Source organism: Anabrus simplex, chromosome 2, assembly GCF_040414725.1.
Source record: "Anabrus simplex isolate iqAnaSimp1 chromosome 2, ASM4041472v1, whole genome shotgun sequence".
NCBI classification, from domain to species: domain Eukaryota; kingdom Metazoa; phylum Arthropoda; class Insecta; order Orthoptera; family Tettigoniidae; genus Anabrus; species Anabrus simplex.
Window position 1 is genome coordinate 974920924 of NC_090266.1, and position 17031 is coordinate 974937954.

Sequence of the window (17031 nt, forward strand, 5' to 3'; positions counted from 1 at the left end):
CAGCCACTGCAACATAAATCCATACGCAGCAGACATAGGAATAATATGGCCAAAGCCACCTCTGTGGACAAGAGCTAAGAGTCACCCAACAGGTGTGTCAACAACTTCCATAGTGAGATCCCCTCCCACAGACTTGGGAATACCCCAGCCCACTTAGGCAAGTGCTATTTAAAATTTCAGAAGGAAAAAAGTTGAAAGACTAAAAAAAAATCTGACGGAGTTTACCCTACTGCCAGAAAATTTTACAGTGAATCCCTAGTTATGCACCTGAATGAAGATCTTAATTTTAAACCTAGCGTGGTCACAAACAACCATTCTCATTGAAACCAAAACAACAACTAATTAAACTATAAAATCCAGGAGACAGCTTGCCAGTTTCCCTCGCCCCCCCCCCCCCAAAAAAAATGTAAAAAAATAAATAAATTGTTTACGACTAAAATTCCTTACAACTACCCAATTTCAAACTAGGGAAATTTACCAGGAAATAAATTTTAAAAACACATGTTACTGAGGATACAGCATGACACAGTACCATTCACCCAATTCCATTATACACCATACACTATCACCCTTTCAAGCACTACAGGTATGACAGGTCGGTTTAAAAGAGAAACATGCTCCAAGTAATTAATTACCCAAGCTAGACCTTCATTGACTGAAGTACTACACACATACAACCTTACCATTTGGGCACATAATGCACGACCCCATATCCTCTCTAGAATTTTTCTCTAAATGAAATTACTATGTGCATTCTTAATTATCCAACATTTAAAAAAAAAATAGGGGGTGAAATTTAGAATTGTCGGAGGAAATTCGAAACAGGGAGATAGTTACATTTATGGTGTTATCTTGCAACGTAGCTCCCATCATAGAGATGAGGTTAGTAAGTCACTATTCATTTACCATGCCATGTACTCATTACTTTAAAATTTTAACACTGATACAACTCACATTACGTATCACATGTCACACCAGACAAATTAAAACGCAATTAAGGCCAAGAATACAGAATTGAAGATCCCATTAACTTTACTGACAGAGTACAGTATATTCCAATGAAAAATGAAAGCAATTCAAAGGTGCACAACAGAAATCAACTCGCTGTTATAAGAAATAAAAAGGCACAAATGTAGCCTTCATACCAGGGAACATGAGATTACAGCATGATACATAAAAATCACCAGGCCTATCTGTCCTCCAATACACCACAACACAAGAATGCACACAAGGCACAAGTGCAATGACCCCTGATTCCAGCAGTACCAACCAATGAAAAGGCACGAAATGACCTCAATATTACCGATTCCATCACACGACATTACAAGAACACAATACACACAAACGTATCAGTGCGATGACTCATACCCGCAAAAGAAAGAAAGAAAGAAAGAAAGAAAGAAAAGGGCAGAACATGACCTCAAGTACTCTTTAATCCATCACACGACAATGAGACTCTATTAGGACCAATATCATACTCCCAGAAGAAGAATGGCCTCCCAGCACCTTAAGTCCTAAGTCTCAGTACATAAATGCCTTCCCAAGGCACTGAAGATAAATGCAAATGACATCTGTATTTACAAATATTTACAAATATCGATGGACAGACACAAGGCGCATTACAGAAATTTTGAAAACTTTACTCAGTCCGCAGGATCCCATACTCTAGCAAACTGTGTAAATAAATTTAGGATACACAAAACCAGAAATGAACGAAAAATTAACACTGAGAAAGTCAAACAAAACAAGAACAATGAAGGAAAATTAATTGAAGAACTCTTACTAAATCATAACACCTACAAAATTTCACTACAAATTTTCATGACAAATTTAGAGTAACTGATATCTTGACAACCTGCAAAACAACAATGTATATAACTGAAACTAATGGCTTAGAATACTGATATCGAAATAAACATTTGAAGAAAATCTTCCTAGTAATTATTTACAGTAACAATGGACATGATTCTCCATTGAGTCACCTAATATTGGGCCAAAGATTACAGAAGAATCTCATATCAGATGCACACCAGATTTCAAAAATGTCATGAGCACAAGTGCAGATCCGTAACCCGTCAAAATTTGCCGAAATAGCCTCAGCTGACACTGGTCTATAAATATTGTGAGCACGTTTCACCCTACGAGACTATCTCAGTCCTCATAGAACCCTCCCTAGCAAATATAGGAATACATGGGTAAAGAAAAATAACGTGACAAGGAAACAAACACTTACATGATGGTAACGCTCAATAGAAGAACTAAGAACATTTTCAAACAGATTAAGACCCCATAACCTCTAAACTGATTAGAGAATTTAGTAACTGGCTGGAAACCACCTGAAATAGTTCCATACCTACTTGGAAACGAACCCAGGTACAGTAGACCAAACACATGTCCATGAATTTTATAAATACACTGAGCCAAAACACGATGTGACAGCTGATTTTAAAAGATCACACATGAAAAATAATGCCAAGAAATACCGCATGCGACAAGAAACGAAATTTTAAAATGATTAGCCAGAACACCAGATTTATTAAACAGGAAACACTCAAAAGACAGACGAAAAATTACGAACTTTAACCTCAAAATTATTGAAAAAAATTTACGAAAACAGATGCTTCAGAAAAATCTAATAGGACTCCATGCTAAAAATTAACCCGAACAATGATGATTAGTACGACATTCGACACTACAATTTACGTCATCTGGAAGAAGAAGAAGATTATGACACAAGTAAATTTTAAAGATGTAAAATGTGCACAGACTCTGAGTAGGTCAAGTAATCAGCTTTCTTCGACACAGAGACGTACATCAACTGTTCAAAAGATAAGGGAAGTCACATGAGAAGTACAGCACTTAGCATAAAGTAATGACATACCGGTAGTTCAAAGCAACAGGTGATCACACAGATGTTACGATCGAAACATGGATTGAAGAAATGAAGTTAAAAAACACACATTGAAATTTATAACAGAAGACTTAAATTACAACACGGCACATGCAATGTTATAATATAGCTTATCAAAACACGTGGTTAGCAGAAGGCTTGCCACAACCGAAACTTAAATGAAAATTGACAACGAAACTGAAAGAATTTGTTACAGATAGTGACTTACCATTTCCTCCAACCGTTAAATACAGGGTCAAACACAGCAACACCAACTGCACATCGCGGAACGAATAACACATTCGACTGCCTCATCCGGAAATTATAGGCAGCTCCCTCGTGATGTCTCGAACTTGAGCAAGAATCATGAAAAACAAACAGGGATTTAAGAATGCACATGTTATAATTACAAACTATAAAAGAAACATGTCATATTAATTTTTACAACAGCCACGTAGTAACAGTGACTTGAGACCAACAAATATAGCGAGGAAAATTAAAATTTAAAAATAATTTTACAAAAGTTAGCCAAGAACGATTGACGTCAACCTCAATTTCTTCCATAACACTCGATCTGATATCAGTGTAGCACTGCTGAGCGTCTACACAATATAATAATAAATTCGGAAAATAAGCAATGTAGCAGCTGTTCGTGGAGCACGTGCCCAAATAATAATAATAATAATAATAATAATAATAATAATAATTGTTACCGTGTTTTTGTGGTAGTTATGCGTGAAAGAAGGTGCGGGGTGGTGAACAGGTCTCAAGCTACTAAAGTAAAATTAATTTAAAATTTAACCAGGTTATATTTTCTTTTCAAAAACAAAGAAATAACAAGCATGGCAGGTACAAAGTAGCAAGTCAAAGGGTAGTTACAATATTTACAGGATTTGGGCTTCGAGCCCTGAAAATACAATGCCTGGGCAATCAGCTCAGTTTTACCTCCAAACACAAGTTTCAACAGAGGGGCAGAATACCCCATTCATGCCTAGGAGCCCTAGCTCCAAATTACACTGAAAAGCCTCCACGAGGCATACAACACTCAATTTTCAAAAGAGCCACTCGCTCTCAAATTTAAGCCTCTCCCAGGCCACACCAAACTCCACCTTCAAGTTGTCCTCAACGGACATAAACACAGGGGTAAAATACCCAATCTACTGAGGTCTATAAAATGAAAAGAAGGTTAATTAAATGACCTCTAAGGTAACAATTTGAGAGGAGGCGAACTTGCACTCCTAATACACTTTGATTAAGACCTACTTGGCACTAGGCCGATAATACCAGGGCTAATCCCATACTAAAGAGGTGACTTAAGAAGAGAACAATTTGTTTAACGTTAACGAGAATAGGTTGAGAAAAATAAGTTCACCTCAAAACAATATGAGTGGGAGCTCGAGAGGGTTAGCACTCTCTATCCCAGTATGTAGCTTTAAAAGAGAATATATGAAAAGAGTAGTTACATTTAGGAAAAGGTTACATGGTGGAACGCTTAGAACCCGCCCCGAGAGTTAAACTGCTGAGCAAGCAAAGAAAGAAGTTATTAATCGGCCATTACCTTGTTGTTGACCGCTGCCGAGGAAAGAGGCGCTTCCCGCCTCCTGCTATGTACTTAATACACTGAAAGATGGAACAGAAGTGGCCCGGAGACCCAAAAATCAGCAGTTTATATCCTCTCGCGGAAGGTTCTAGGTGTCAGGGGAATGAAAACACCCTCCCACAAACTTTTTATTGGGTAGGATACAGCAACATATTCAAGTTGGGGGAAGATACCTACGATTGGTCAGAAATTAATAACAGAAATTCGGGATTGGTTAAATGCAAAACAAGGGGAAAGAGAGGGGTATACATCCAACTTAAACAATAACTGAAAAAAATTTAGCAAAGACAAACATTTGAAATAAAAATTTCTCCAACAAAATAGTTCTTTGACTTCGCACTAGGGTGCACTATTGTTGATCTTCAGTAGTGTCCTCTAGAAGAGAAAGTTCACACTTCTTACTTCAAGCAAAACAAAAACACATCAAAAATGACACAGTTCAAAAACTCAAAATTTTCCACGTGGTGACATCTTTTGAGAAGGTAGCGAATTAATAGCGTATATAAAGTTCAGACTTCCTCCAGCAGAGGAGTTTCAACTGGCGCAAATTTTAAATTAGCGGCGTGGAGGTGTACCGCCCGGTACAGACCTCTCCCCCCAAAAGTACCTCCAGGGGTGACACATGAAATCTGTTTGAAACAAGGTCCAAGTTATGCTGTGGATATGAAGATTGATTGCAGAAGCATTTATAAGATTTCTTAATTTGGTTTGATTCAGTTTCAAAATTTTGTTGTTGCAGGTGAAGTAAAGTCTTTATATTTGTAGAAGTTGAATTTCTGAAGATAAACTTTTAATACTTAGAGGTGAAGAAAAATTTTGCAATTGCCACCAAATATTGCTGTGGAATTCCCAAGTGTAGTCATTGCTTATCGTAACTGTCCATGTAGTTGATGTTGATTAAGTTGAATGGCCAGACCGGCCGTTGCAGCTTGCGTCCAAAGGGAGGCCGCTCGGACCCCTCAAGTACCCTGAGATACCGCTCGCCCGCACTATGAGGGGAGCAGAGGTGTTGAAACACGCCGCGCCCGCGGTGAACATATACAGGCTGCGGGCAAGTAGCAGGTCGTGCGCCGCGCATCAGCCTTGGCCGGGAGGAGAGCTCCGGCTCGCCGTGCACCTGACGTCCTCGCTGGAGAAGAGGGGGCCCGTCCTCTGCCCCAGTTGTTGCACGGCGCCGCGCGGCTGCGGGGGCACTGAAACATTAAAGCTAGGCGGCAGAATTGTGTTGGACCATCATCTTTTTGAGGGCACAGGCTTGGTGAAGAGGTTGAGGGGTCAGCGGCGTGCAGATATCCATGGCATTTAATATAATTCAGCCACAGTGTGTATTGGAGCAGGAGACGGGAGCGTGGTAATGGCCGAGGCAAGGACAGGATGGCAGTTTAACAAATCGGGGGAGGTTTCACACAAATGCTTACATATAAAACAAAATATTACAGAAGGGGCAGAAAGCCTTAAAAGTGAAACAAATAAAAATATAACCTTCATATTCCTTTCAAAATAATATGAAGCAAGTTAACACGGAAATTACACCGGTTTCACCTGTGACAGGTGAACCCTAAATATCCTCTCGGTGGCTGGATTGCTTACTAACAACGTAACTGGCGTAAGAAAATCGAGAATGATACAAGGCCCATGAAATCTGGGGGCAAGCTTGCCCGCGGGAACAAAGTTCTTGACCATCACCTGGTCACCTACATTCAAAGTGGTGGGTCTCCGTCCACGATCATACCTTTCCCTAACCTTTTCATGAGATACCTTAAGATTGGCTTTAGCCTTCTTCCAAAGATCTTTAATATTATCCGGATCTATTGTCTCGGGTAGAATGTCACACAGAGACCAGAGGTTAGAGAGCGGTGAGTTGGGAACAAACTTGAACATCAAAGAAGCTGGAGTAAATTTATGTGATTCATGAACCGCCGAATTCAAAGCAAAAGCTAACCAATGCAGGGACGTGTCCCACCTGGAATGATCATCATGATGATAGGCAATAAGTGCGGACCTGAGATTACGATTAACCCGTTCAGCCAGAGATGGTTGAGGGTAATAAGCAGAAGTAGTTACATGAGAGATGGATAAGTCAAAACAGAATTTACGAAATAAATTAGATGTAAAAGCCTTAGCATTATCAGATACAATATATTGGCACGGACCAAAAGAAGCAAAAATAGAATTTAGGCAAGTAATGGTGGACTGAGCGGTAGCCAGCTTAGTCGGAAATAACCAGGAAAATCTGGTAAAACCATCTACACATACAAAGATGAATTTGTTGGCATTTCCCTTCGACTGGGGGAAGGGTCCTACATAATCAATATACAGGCGTTCCATGGGGCGCGATGCTTGATGCGAAGACAAAAGGCCTACCTTGGTGGACATGGTGGGTTTACTGAGCAAACAAGATTTACAAGCTTTTACAAGTTCACAGATTTCACCGTCCATACCTTTCCAGATGAACATTTCACGAATCTTTTCACGAGTTTTAAATATTCCCAGATGCCCCCCCAATGGGGTCTCATGATAGTATTTGAAGATCATAGGCACAAGGACAGCTGGAACGACAACCTTCATCATCTTGTCATGCCTCGAAGGGCAACATAAAACACCATTCCTCAGAACATAAGGGACGACATGTTCCCCAGAAGAAAGGGTTTCCATTATCGGAGCCAGCGTCGGATCTTCATGTTGGTATTTCTCGATATCCCTAAAGAGCATGGGGGCATCCGTTAAGATGGCATTAACATCAGATAGTATGGACTCGGGAGGTGATGAACTGTCGACCGGTTCTTGGGTCTCGACGTCGTTTGAAAACATACGGCTGAGTCCATCAGCGACAATATTTTCGGTACCTCTGATATGTCTAACATCAAACTGGAAGGCAGAAATACGGATGGCCCAACGGGCTATACGACCAGTACGACGCGGCCTACCTAAGACCCAGCTTAAGGCTTGATTATCTGTCTCCAGGTCGAATTTAACATGTTCCAGATAGAGATGGAACTTCTCTAAGGCGAATAAGACTGCCAAACCTTCGAGCTCATATATGGAATACTTGGCTTCTTGAGCCGACAAGGTCCTAGATGCATAGGCGATGGGTCGCCTCCCTAGTTCAGTCTCTTGAAGAAGGACTGCCGCTACTGCTGACGACGATGCGTCGGTTTGGACGATGAATTTCTTCGAGAAATCAGGCATAGCAAGTACAGGGGCATTACAAAGAGCTAATTTAAGGTCTTCAAAAGCGGCTTGTTGAGAAGGTCCCCACTCGAATTTGATGCCTTTCCTACGAAGAAGGTTTAAGGGCGCCGCTCTATTAGCGAAGTTAGGAATAAACTTCCTGAAGAAATTCACCATACCAATAAACCTGGCGATGCCTTTGATGTCCTTGGGAGGTTTAAAATCACGGATGGCCTGTGTTCTAGAATGATCGACTGCTACACCATCAGGTGACACAATATGCCCTAGGAAAGACATAGAGGGCTTAGCAAAGGCAACCTTGGACAACTTAACAGTTAACCCAGCTTTACGAAGGCGATCGAGAACTTCTCGCAGATGATCTAGATGCTCTTCAAAAGTCTCTGAAAATACGACGACATCATCCAAGTAGTGATATAAGTACTCAAATTTGATGTCGGAGAAGACCCTATCTAGCAGCCTAGTGAGTACAGCTGCTCCCGTGGGGAGCCCGAAAGGCACGCGGTTGTATTCATATAAATTCCAGTCCGTGGCAAACGCTGTAAGGTGTTTAGACTCTTCGGCAAGGGGAATTTGATTATAGGCCTGATTCAAGTCCAAGATAGTAAAGAACTTGGCCTTACGAAACCATGAAAAACAAGAATGAAGGTCGGGAAGGGGCACAGATTGTAACACCACCTTCCGATTGAGAGCCCTGTAATCAATGACAGGCCTGAAGCCCCCTTGGGGTTTCGGGACTAGAAAAATAGGCGAGGAATACGCTGACTTAGAGGGCCTAATAATACCATCCTTCAACATCTGATCGATAATTTCTTTCAGAGCCTTCATTTTAGGTGGAGATAGCCTATACGGTGGAAAACGGACAGGAATCGAATCCGTGACCTCAATTTTGTATTCTATCAGGTCAGTAACACCAAGAGTATCAGAAAACACCTCTGGAAACGACTGACACAGCTTACGAATACTATCAGCCTGCTCCTCAGGTAGATGTCTAAGGTCTAACAACATCTCATCCTGGGTAGGCGAAATAGAAGAACATGATGCAGAATTACACTTTAATAAAGGGATGCTACAATTAGAGGCAAATTTGAAAGTGCAAGACCTACTCTGAAGATCGAGCACAAGACCAGTGTGAAAAATAAAGTCCGCTCCCAATATAATGGGGCAAGACAAGAGCTTGGCCACAAACAATTTAACTTTCCAAGTGAATTTAAAAATACGAATTTTGACCAATAAGGAACCTAGAATTTCTAATGGGGATGAATTAGCCGAAACATATTGAACAGGAGATGAGACATAGTCAGGTAGTTTACAAACAGATTTCAATTTAGAATACCATTCAGCCGAAATAATCGAACAAACACTGCCTGAATCTAAGAGAGCTGTAATAGGCTCGTTATTTAACTCAATCTTAAGAAAAGGAACCGGTGCGGGGGAATCCGCCGCAATCCTAAGACACTCTTTGGGACCTTCAAAAGATAAATTTGAAAATTGCTCGTTCCCTGAATTTACAACCTGTTTACCAGGGGCTGAGTCTCGGGAAGATGGATTAGTCGACTCAGCCGAAGCCACTAGTCACTTTTTATTATTGGCATAGGTAGAATTTGCACCAGAAGTTGAGCAGGAGGGGGTGCTATTCGAGTTTGGGCAATTCTTGGCGATATGTGAGAAAGCCCCACATTTAAAACAGCCTTGTGCTGAACCAGCTCCATTATTTGCCCTACTAGTTTTGACCAATGGACATTTATTGCGAAGATGGTCAGGCGACCCGCAAGCATAACATTTACGGGGTGTGACTGGTCGGCGAGGTGGAGGCCGAGTATTACTAAACGAAGGAGGGGGTTCTTTTGCCACACGCAAAGAATCGGCGTACCTAACTCCTTCCGCTGAGACGGCCAACGCTTCAAGTTCAGAGAAAGTTTGCGGGCACGCCGCGAAACACAAGTATGACCTATAAGATGGTGAAATACCTTCCACAATAGCTTGTACAATTTGATCCTCAGGGAAGTGAAGAGCAAACACCCTAGTATAAAACTTAATGTCTTGTATGAAATCAGCCAAGTTCTCATCCAATCGCTGTACACGATAATAGTACTTCTGAATCAGAGAAGACCTCGCGCGGGCGGGAATAAAATTTGCAAGCAAGTGTGCATGAAAATCTTCAATAGATGACTGTTCGGCTATGGCTCTTACTAATTTGTCAGAAAGAATACCAATTGCATAAGGACAGATAATTTGCAAAATTTGACATGGAGAAAGAGAAAACACAAGGGCATGATCCTGAAATTCAACCAGAAATCTTAAAAATGAAATTACTTCACTGGTGGTATTAACCGAAAACTTAGAGATACCTCTGAGCAACATTGCCAATGGGTGAGGCAAGCTGCTAAACCCGGGTGACATAGTAGGTAAAGGTTTCAATGGCAAGGAAGTTAATTCAGAACGGATGTTACTCAACGATGCACGGCGTTCAGATTCGTTGTCCAATGGGGCAGAGATAGTTTGAGCGGCGATGGTTTTCCTATTAACTTCTCCCTTATGAGGCTCTTCCTCGCTACCTACGTTCACTGTGGTGGGTAGATCGCTTTTGGGAGGAACCTCCCCTGTTAACAATTGAGTGACCTTGCTAGATAATTCAGACATATTTTCAAGCAGCGTACTAGCTTCCTTCTTCTGAACGTCATTCAACTTTAGAGACAACAGATCGTTAACTCTATTGGAAAAATGAAACAGCCTAGCTTGCACACGCTTAATTTGATTAGGAGAAGGATCATTTTCATCAAAAAAACTAACTACAGAAGCTAGCCCAGTAATATTCTCCGTGATCGTGGAAAGAGAGTCGTCAATTTCTTTCTCTCCCAAATTGGGGATGGAAATGGGCAAATCTAGGGACTCTCTAAGCTTGTTTGTGTCTACTGCAACCGTGCCTCCAGATTGTACATTTCTAATAGTTAATTCATAGATTAACTCCTCTTTGCGCAAATAGTTAAGATGGAGAACATCGCGAGGGCCGGGCATGATGACAGAACAAGTTTGAAAAAATAAAAAAAAATTCCAGCAACTGAGAAAATTGTTAGAGTTCGGAACAAAACAATGTTTAGCCGTCAAAAGGGGCTAAATTGAGACCCATTCAACCACGCTCTGCTACCACTTGTTACCGTGTTTTTGTGGTAGTTATGCGTGAAAGAAGGTGCGGGGTGGTGAACGGGTCTCAAGCTACTAAAGTAAAATTAATTTAAAATTTAACCAGGTTATATTTTCTTTTCAAAAACAAAGAAATAACAAGCATGGCAGGTACAAAGTAGCAAGTCAAAGGGTAGTTACAATATTTAGAGGATTTGGGCTTCGAGCCCTGAAAATACAATGCCTGGGCAATCAGCTCAGTTTTACCTCCAAACACAAGTTTCAACAGAGGGGCAGAAAACCCCATTCATGCCTAGGAGCCCTAGCTCCAAATTACACTGAAAAGCCTCCACGAGGCATACAACACTCAATTTTCAAAAGAGCCACTCGCTCTCAAATTTAAGCCTCTCCCAGGCCACACCAAACTCCACCTTCAAGTTGTCCTCAACGGACATAAACACAGGGGTAAAATACCCAATCTACTGAGGTCTATAAAATGAAAAGAAGGTTAATTAAATGACCTCTAAGGTAACAATTTGAGAGGAGGCGAACTTGCACTCCTAATACACTTTGATTAAGACCTACTTGGCACTAGGCCGATAATACCAGGGCTAATCCCATACTAAAGAGGTGACTTAAGAAGAGAACAATTTGTTTAACGTTAACGAGAATAGGTTGAGAAAAATAAGTTCACCTCAAAACAATATGAGTGGGAGCTCGAGAGGGTTAGCACTCTCTATCCCAGTATGTAGCTTTAAAAGAGAATATATGAAAAGAGTAGTTACATTTAGGAAAAGGTTACATGGTGGAACGCTTAGAACCCGCCCCGAGAGTTAAACTGCTGAGCAAGCAAAGAAAGAAGTTATTAATCGGCCATTACCTTGTTGTTGACCGCTGCCGAGGAAAGAGGCGCTTCCCGCCTCCTGCTATGTACTTAATACACTGAAAGATGGAACAGAAGTGGCCCGGAGACCCAAAAATCAGCAGTTTATATCCTCTCGCGGAAGGTTCTAGGTGTCAGGGGAATGAAAACACCCTCCCACAAACTTTTTATTGGGTAGGATACAGCAACATATTCAAGTTGGGGGAAGATACCTACGATTGGTCAGAAATTAATAACAGAAATTCGGGATTGGTTAAATGCAAAACAAGGGGAAAGAGAGGGGTATACAGCCAACTTAAACAATAACTGAAAAAAATTTAGCAAAGACAAACATTTGAAATAAAAATTTCTCCAACAAAATAGTTCTTTGACTTCGCACTAGGGTGCACTATTGTTGATCTTCAGTAGTGTCCTCTAGAAGAGAAAGTTCACACTTCTTACTTCAAGCAAAACAAAAACACATCAAAAATGACACAGTTCAAAAACTCAAAATTTTCCACGTGGTGACATCTTTTGAGAAGGTAGCGAATTAATAGCGTATATAAAGTTCAGACTTCCTCCAGCAGAGGAGTTTCAACTGGCGCAAATTTTAAATTAGCGGCGTGGAGGTGTACCGCCCGGTACAATAATAATAATAATAATAATAAAACGAAAAGATACAATTTCAAATAAAACATAACAAATAAATGGCAGAGTAGCTGACAACAGATTAAATCAAAGGATATTTAAATAGACTTACAAAACAAAACCCATTATCTTACCAAGTTCTTCGGTCACAAAATGAACTTTGACTTTGAGTTCATATTTAACTTTACGTTCACAGAATGAAAGGAGACATCCTCGAAAGAATAAAAAAATTAATTAATGTGATGTACAATACGCTATTCAAGAAAGAGTGTTACATTTACTTTTAACTACCTAACACTGAGCCTAATAGTAAGGTTTGCCTCCGAAAACAACACGTTGCGGACTAGCTTAACAGCTAAGTCAACTTACGCTCAATTTTGGTAAATACGGAAATCTGGAGGAAACTCAGACACACAAAATAAAATTTTACATTACCACGGAAGTTACGTTAAATGAGTAAAAGCCGAAACACAAGAATGAATTTAAATTAATTAAAAGGGACAGACGCAAGATGCATCCGCCCGCTTCAGTGTTCCTAATTCAAAGACGCGGACAGTAGACTTCGCTCTTACGAGGAGCCCGAAACATGAAATTGTACGATTACAAGTAGCCAATGAAAACATGGAATTTCCCTAGATTTACATATTCACCAATGGGAAAGGTCGTTATTCCGCCCAATAAATATACACATCCTTATATGGGCAAGTTCAAGAGAGTTGGATTTACGAAACACAGCAATTTCACAATAAAAAATTTACACGTTCAGTATAGGCTGGCTCAAAAATAAAGACCCTTTTAAATTTTTCAAACTCATTTCAGAATTACAATTCTTAATGTACAGAATATAAAATGATAATGCAATTTAGTTCAGTAATTCTTCTTCATACAATAAATAAATAAAAACTTTCAGTATATTCTTCAAATTAACATTTTATAATTCACATACATTCTTCAGTCTTTAAATGTTCCTTTGTTTACCCAGAATGATGACAATACCAAAATTAAATAACATTTTTCACTTAAAACACACACAAAAAACTTCTTTTTTAAATATTACACCAATTCACCCCTTTTACCAACATTACACTTGTGATTAGTACTACTATAAGAGAAACATCATTGTTCTGCTTCACCAGCAATTAGTACTATTAATTAAAATTTTGACCAGTTCTGACTTTTAACAGTCACATTACAATAGAACTTTTACATCCCATAATGGTCAATAATCATGCTGTTAGCTCCATGCAGGGACCACTTAATAACTTCATGAAATACAGTACCTTTAAATTAAGTAATAACCCTAAAAACCAACTAACATTAAAAGAAAATGATACTCCAGAAAAATATAAGCTATTACTAAAATCACCAAAACATCAAACAAGAAAACAAATCCAGATACCAATAAGATCATGTTCCACTCTGCAATTACACAGACGATGCATAGAGAACTACACAAAATGGTTAAAATTGTAATCCCACGATATATAGGTTGATATCATGAGAAATAATTTTGACTTACAAATTCATAAAGAAAACTGTTGAATTTTAATGTTTTACAGGTTGTGAAATTGCACACTCTTGGCAGTAGATGTTAGAGGAAACATGTTTCTGACATTTTGAAATCATATATCATAAAGAAAGGCTTCCTATATGCAGAAAGTTTGGAAAAGCGTTGAATCCCCCAGATTTTGCGTAAAATATTCTCAAGGTTTTTTACTCACCAAATAGATAGATGATTATTCATGACTTACATAGAAATGCAAGTGAAGAATGGTAAATAGGCCTCATGGGGAAATACTTATCCTTGCCTTTTTGAAGTACCAAAAATAAACATGCACGACAGAAGAAAAGTGAAAGATAGGCCTCATGGTAAAATACTCATCCTTGCCTTTTTGAAGTACCAAAAATAAACATGCACGACAGAAGAAAAATGAAAGGTTTTAACACCCAATTAATTACAAGTTATTCATCTTTCCACTTCCTCTTCTACTTGGCATTGCTCCCCTAAATTGGGCTAATGTCATACATTAAGTCTGGTGATGTAGCTGCAATCAATCAATCAATCAATCAATCAATCAATCAATACTGATCTGCATTTAGGGCAGTCGCCCAGGTGGCAGATTCCCTATCTGTTGCTTTCCTAGCCTTTTCCTAAATGATTTCAAAGAAATTGGAAGTTTATTGAACATCTCCCTTGGTAAGTTATTCCAATCCCTAACTCCCCTTCCTATAAATGAATATTTGCCCCAGTTTGTCCTCTTGAATTCCAACTTTATCTTCATATTGTGATCTTTCCTACTTTTATAAACGCCATTCAAACTTATTCGTCTACTAATGTCATTCCACGCCATCTCTCCGCTGACAGCTTGGAACATACCACTTAGTCGAGCAGCTCTTCTTCTTTCTCTCAATTCTTCACAACCCAAACTTTGCAACATTTTTGTAATGCTACGCTGCCATCCTGTATGCAATACAGTTGCAGAACGACTCCTCGCTCACTCGTGTGGCAAGTCCCAGAATGCATCACGGGAAAAGAAAAGACAGCATTACTGCGCTGACCAACAGGTACACTACACAAACAATATGAACTCGTGGCTAATGATGCAGTGGCAGTTCAGCTTTTCCAGGGGCATTATTGCATCACAAAGTTTTCACACTTTGTGCTACAGTAGTATGTCACTGCAGACAGTCTCAAATAGGAGTGTCTTATTACAGTAAATTTCGATAATTTGCTGGTATTAATGCCTTTATCAACCTTGAAAGTGTTTTGTATCCCATATATACACTTTAATGTGGTTAAGAGGATAGAATGGAAAGTGATGATGCTTGTTGTTTTAAGGGGGCCTAACATCGAAGGTCATCGGCCCTAGAATGGAAAGAGTAATACCTTAAGTCTAATTTCAAATTTAAGGGAAGTCTTAAAAAATTACATTGAATATTGATTTGTTGTACTCACGTTATGGAGTGCTTAAGTCTGTCTGTGCAGGTTTCCATTGCTTCATGAGATTGAACCTAGGAAGTAATTTTGGAATTTTTAAGAAGTAGTAGTTTGTATTAAAGGTTTTTTTAGGTTTCATATGGAATGACCCATATGCATCAAAATCCACAGAGAATGTAATTACATATGCAGTTATATAATATTCTTGGTTAAGACTTACATCTTTGCTAATTTTCCTCCATACGGTTGGTATTTGTTATGTCTTTTCATTTTTTTTTTTTTTTTTTTTTTTTTTTTTCCAGGACTGTCAAATTAGTGAGTGATGAGTAATGTAATGTTCCTATCTCCTTGTTTTTCTGTTTCTGGCTTTAAAAGTTACTGTCCATATTTCAGGTACTGTTGTATAATGAAAAACAAATGCGGGCCATTTTTAGGATGCCTAGGAGCAAGAAATTGAATTGTCCATATTGTTTCATTTCGGTTGTGATGTGGCTTGATTCTGGAGGTATGTCTAAACATATTCAAAAGCGTCATCCCAGAGTTGCTTCCAAGCTGCTATTTAGAAGTCTGGATTTGAAAGTGAGTACATATATTTTCACTACCACATGTACTAACACACAGTAGATGGTCCAGCAACTACCTTGCTTTGTACTATGTAAGGCAAATTGTTCTTCCTGCAAATTTTGTGTGTACTGATCTCAGTTTTTTAGATTGCTATTGAAGTTGTTTTTATTAAACTTTGAGTGATGGTTTGCAATAGCTCTTATGATATTATAAGGATCTTTTTTTCATATGTTTTATCTTACTGACATGGGACATTTGTTGTCATCAGCCCTACGCATGATAGGATTTGGTCACTTTGGAACGGGTAATTCAAGAAATTGGGTTATTTCAACTTGACCCAATACCCTTTGAAATTTCAATTCATGTCTTTGATTAAAAAAGAAGTTTAAGACAAATTCTAGAAGGCAATATTTGGCTCATTCAAAGCTTATGCATATTCAGTATTAAAGTTTTGACATGTTCCAGAACCAATTTAACTCGCTGACCGCCAAACACGACCTAGGTCATGTTGGTGCGCTGGTTGAAATATTTCACTATTTCATTAACAGATGGCACTCACTGACTAATTGCTGTTCACGGGCTGTTATTTATTCTTTGGGGAATCAATTCATATCTCCTTCTTTGCGATATATTCAGAATATCAAAATTATTTTATGTTTGAATTTGGAATGGCGGCTTTCAGATCAGATCAGATAGTGGTCTGTATCATTGGAAAATCCACAGATTACTACTACATTCATAATAGATTTCTTGAATTCAAAGTCCAATATAAGAATCTACCATCACATGTGTAGTGGTGAATAGCCATGTGCTTGAAGAATGAATTAGTAGCCACTAATCCAGTACTAGCACAGGAGTCTAATAGATGCTTCCTTTTCCTGTTATCTTCCATATCTTCCCCAATTTTTCTTATTACATTCTCATATCCTCGGGTCGTACCTCCAATTTTTGCACCAAACTCACCCATTAACACTACACTGTCCTTGCTGTTCACTCTTAGTACATCACTTAGTGATTCAAAAAACTTGTCCATTTCATCCTCGTCTGTTCCCTCATGTGATGAATATACAGAGATGTTTCTTCAACCACCAAAAATATCTACATCATTTGTTCTTTTGCATGTCTGAGAAACTGTGTTGCATGCTATGGATTTCCTAATAAACAATCTGGCCACTCTTTTTTCGCCCTTTCTATTTTAACACCTGTGAACTCATTGT

The 17031-nt window shown here is 39.1% G+C and overlaps 1 protein-coding gene across 5 annotated transcripts in view; it reads left to right on the forward strand.

The window, feature by feature from the left end:
* Window positions 1-17031, forward strand: part of LOC136863230 (E3 ubiquitin-protein ligase RNF34) — a 349689-nt gene that overhangs the window by 129584 nt on the left and 203074 nt on the right. For 3 of the 5 annotated variants that reach the window (XM_068226351.1, XM_067139600.2, XM_067139601.2), the window contains exon 3: window positions 15644-15829. The exons of the other annotated variants lie outside the window; for them this stretch is intronic. In XM_068226351.1, coding sequence (XP_068082452.1) covers window positions 15644-15829 — 186 coding nt within the window. The remainder of the gene's footprint in view (window positions 1-15643; window positions 15830-17031) is intronic. 5 annotated transcript variants of the gene reach the window in all.